Source organism: Helianthus annuus, chromosome 12 (assembly GCF_002127325.2).
Source record: "Helianthus annuus cultivar XRQ/B chromosome 12, HanXRQr2.0-SUNRISE, whole genome shotgun sequence".
Taxonomy (NCBI): Eukaryota; Viridiplantae; Streptophyta; class Magnoliopsida; order Asterales; family Asteraceae; genus Helianthus; species Helianthus annuus.
Genome location: NC_035444.2, coordinates 77,956,032 through 77,960,453, shown reverse-complemented (window position 1 = coordinate 77,960,453; position 4,422 = coordinate 77,956,032). Strand labels below are relative to the sequence as shown.

Here is a 4,422-nt window from a genome sequence, read left to right as displayed (position 1 = left end):
CTTTTTCTTTGTAGAATTTGAATTTTTTAGGAAATTTTAATAATAATTTTAGGCTTTTTTTTTAATTTTGTGTGTATTTTTAATTTTACGTTTTTTTTTTATTTTAATAAACCTGGCCAACCCATGCGGGCTAGCCACGCCCCGCCATACCCCACAGACACGTCACTCACCAGCGGGGAGGCTCGAACTCCACGTGTTAACCTATGCCCCAAACCCCCGCCCCACCATACCCCACGATCTAAGTGAACTCACTCCCCGCATGCACCTCTCTCACCCTAATAATCACTTTACATACACATATTTAAACATACTGTTGAATATAACTCGAGGTAACCAAACTCACTAAAATAACTACAACGAATCCAAACTGAAACAACTGAAACAATGATTTTGGAATAACCGTAATAATCAGTCCAGTTTTTTTTTGAACAACAAACCACTTTATATATGAATATAAAGGCCCAGCAAGAGGCTAGAAACAAATACAAAACGAAAAGAGAAAACGGAAGCAAACACGCGAATTACATAACTTCTAATATGTCAAAAACCTTCCGGCTCTCCCATTTAATCGACTTCAGCTTCGACCGGTTACTTATCCAGAGATACGCGTCTTCTTTAATGAGCTCCACCAACCTATTAATCCGGATGAAGTTATCTTTGAAAAGTTTCTCATTTCTCGGCCACCATATCCTCCAAACAGTACCAATAGCGATCATATATACGGCCTTTTTCCAAACTTTATCTCCCGGGCTTTGTGTAATATAAATGATCAAATCTTTTAAATTATCACAATTAATGAAGCTAATTCTTACCCAAGTTAATATATTCCACCACACACAATTAGCCCATAAACAGTTGGCAAAAATGTGATTAGGACATTCATCATGTAGGCCGCATCGGGGGCACAAACTATCTCCAAGATTGATGCCCCTATGGATGAGCCCAACCTTTGAGGTGATCTTACCCAACAAAGCCCTCCATAACAAATAATTCGCTTTCGGTGTCGCCCAATTATTCCAGCCATAAACATAACCATCGTTCGACTCCTGAAGCATTGCCTTCTCGATGTCTTTTCTCACGTGCTTGATCGAGAAAGAGCCGGTCGGATCTTCGTGCCATCTCCAAACCGTTTCGTCGTGTACAATTTTATCTTTAATATTAATGCCAATCTTAGAAAGAGCCAACTCGATGGACCCAATGTCTTTCCACACCCCAGGAACCGATTTTTTTAAAGGTATCAAATGCTGATTGAATGAAGCATTATGACGCCCGTGAATGCCTGTAACGACTTTGGCCCAAGCTGAAACGGGTTCTCTTTTATTCTCCACCACCATTTAGCCAACATAGCTTGGTTAAAACCTTGAATATCCCCCATGCCCATACCACCGGCTTTCCTGGATTTAAGCAAAAAGTCCCATTTTATCCATCTCATCTTGTGTCCAGAATTAGACTTACCCCAAATGAAATCCCTCCTTATTTTTCCAGCTTTTTTATGATGCATTTAGGTGCTGAAAACAAAGAAAGAAAATAAGACGGTAAGCTACCGAGAACCGACTTCGCTAAAGTCATCCACCCCGCAAACGAGAGGTATCTAGCTTTCCATTTATAGAGTTTTGACGAGAATTTATCAAGAATCGGCTTCCAAAAAATAGCTCTTTTCATGTTAGCACCAATCGGGATGCCTAAATATGTGAATGGAAAGAACCCGCTTCACAATTCACCAAATTAGCGACCCTTACCACCTCGTTCTCATTCACCCCTAAACCAAAAAGTTTGATTTTTTGTCTATTCACTTTGAGGCCAGTAACAAGATATATCCACCTAAGGATTCGGTTTAAAGCTAGCATGTTACCTTCGGACCACTCGCCTATAAATAGCATATCATCGGCGTAACAAAGGTGCGTTAAATTAGGCCCACCATTTGGGAGTTGGCAGCCATGAAAAATGCCCAAATCACTTGCCCCGTTGATGAATTAAGTTATGACTTCCATAGCAATAATAAACAGAAACGGGGCTAAAGGATCTCCTTGTCTTAATCCCCTCTTATACTTGAATTCTTTTGTAGGCGACCCGTTGACAAGCACCGACCCCATACCCGATTCGAGACAACCTTTTATCCAACCAATCCACTGCTCCGGAAAAGATATTTTTAACAACATACGGGAGAGAAATTTCCAATTTATGGAGTCATATGCCTTCTCGAAATCAATTTTAAAAATGAGAAGCTTAGTTTTCGATTTTTTTTGCCCAGGCCACCGTCTCGCTAACAATAAGGGGATTGTCAAGAATATACCGACCACCTACGAAAGCCGACTGCATAGGAGAAGAAACCTCGTTGATTACCTTCTTGAGACGGTTTGCTAGAACTTTAGGCATGATTTTATAAAGAGAGCCCACCAAGGAAATCGGACGGAAACTGGCGATGTCTTGCGGGTCTTTCGATTTGGGAATCAGAGCGACAAAGGAAGAATTACACCCCTTTCTTATTATCCTTGTCGTATGGAAGTCATGCAGAATCTCCAAAATGATGTTCTTAAACTTATCCCAAAAGATTTTAAAGAACTTTAGAGAGAACCCGTCGGGACCTGGGGCTTTACCACTATAACAATTTTTTACAGCCAAAGTCACCTCTTTTTCCGTGAACCGCTCGCAAAGAAACCCCCTACTAAACTCCGATAATTTAAAGAAATCATACGTGGTTATGGGTTACGGGTTATGGGTTCAAATAAATAATAAAACCACGTATCTGGCCAACAACAGGATAAATGGGCTGAGTTTTCAGTCCAGTTATGGTTATGGGTTCAAATAAATAATAAAACCACGTATGATTTCTTTAAATATTTAATAATTTCAAAGCAAATCAAAATCAAAACATATTTAAACAATGTTAGAACACGTATATTATACAGATTAAATAAATGTAATTTAATACTAAATAATAAAGGGTTATTGGATTTAAACACCCCCAACTATTGCCATTTGGCCGCTGTCACTCTCAACTTTGACTTTGGCTTACACCACTCCCAACTTGACACATTGTTTGTGATGGCACCCCTCGTTAAATAATCACTAACCTGGTTAGTAAAATTAGCCTACGTGTCAATTTAAGCTGATGTGGCATGTGTGGCATGTATGACATGTCCAAATCAGCTTATTCCAATTTAAACCCAATCCCTAACAACATAACTTCAATTGTCCAAATTAACTGATAATCGAACCGAAATTAACTGAATCGAACAAGTTTTGGCTCATCCACCGCCACAGTCACCCGCCACAATCATCATCGGAAACCACACCCCAACAATCACTTGAACCAAAACTCAAACCAAAACAACACACGGTCACGGTGTCGCCGGTGGCGGCACCTCGCCAGCTCCGCCGGCTCATTCCCTCCTTCTCCGTTCTTGATTAGCCCTCTCTTATCAACCTTATCATCATCTTTAACAATGAAGCACCACCATCAACAGAGATTTAACACGGTCTTCGATTAAATTCGTTACCGGTCAAAGATTCCTTCACTACCGGAATCAATCTGATTTTGTCAGTGAAATTTGGGGGTTTAGGGTTGTTGGAATCGGGATTGTGTGCATTTAAGAGTGATGGATTTTGGTGATTTGAATGTGTAGATTGATTAGATTCCTTCATGTTAATCCCGATATTGGTGGCGACCAAAGAATGCCCGATGATGGAGCTGTAGATCAGGGCCATTACAAGCTAGGTAGTCAAGGGGAAAAACAGTGTTCAAATGAGGTTCACAGACCTGGATATCAAGGTGAAGCTATGGACAAATGCAGATCCAAATCAAAGTGGTTATCTTGGACAAATAATGATGATAAGTGGGTTGGTGAATCTGTGTGTGGGTATTTAAAATAAATCTTATAACGTTTCATGATATATGTATATCACATAATACAACACATCATCAAATCATAGTTAGCTCAAGTGGTCAGTGTTCATTTAATGGGTTCTTGGTTATATGGACGCGGGTTCGAGTCTTCTTAGTCCGATTCCATAGTTTTTTGGATCCATCATCATGCCACGTCAGCAAATTTGGTTCCATCAGCATGCCACGTTAGCAAATATTGGCCACGTCAGCAAAAAAAAAAAAAAAAAAAAAACTAACCAGGTTAGTGATTATTTAACGAGGGGGTGCCATTAAAAACAATGTGTCAAGTTGGGATTGGTGTGAGCGAAAGTCAAAGTTGAGAGTGACAGCGGCCAAATGGCAATAGTTATGGGTGTTTAAATCCATTAACCCAATAATAAAACACTATATCTTTAAAAACATCGTTTATTAAACGGTTGAATAAATGTTATTTTATATATTAAATAATAAAAAAAAATATATATCTTTAAAAACCCAGTGTATTGTATGGGTTGAATAAATATAACTTTATATACCAAATAATAAAAAGTTATATC

At 39.1% G+C, this 4,422-nt stretch overlaps 1 protein-coding gene across 1 annotated transcript; it reads right to left on the bottom strand.

The window, feature by feature from the left end:
• Window positions 1–521: 521 nt before the first annotated feature.
• LOC110901011 lies at window positions 522–1,334 on the bottom strand. Its single transcript, XM_022147866.1, has one exon. It carries the CDS (start codon window positions 1,332–1,334, stop codon window positions 522–524), a length of 813 nt encoding a protein of 270 aa, XP_022003558.1.
• Between the last annotated feature and the right edge of the window lie 3,088 nt (window positions 1,335–4,422).

Excerpts from the sequence above, each read along its gene's own strand:
- LOC110901011 (XM_022147866.1), bottom strand. The coding sequence starts at position 1,334 with ATGGTGGTGGAGAATAAAAGAGAACCCGTTTCAGCTTGGGCCAAAGTC.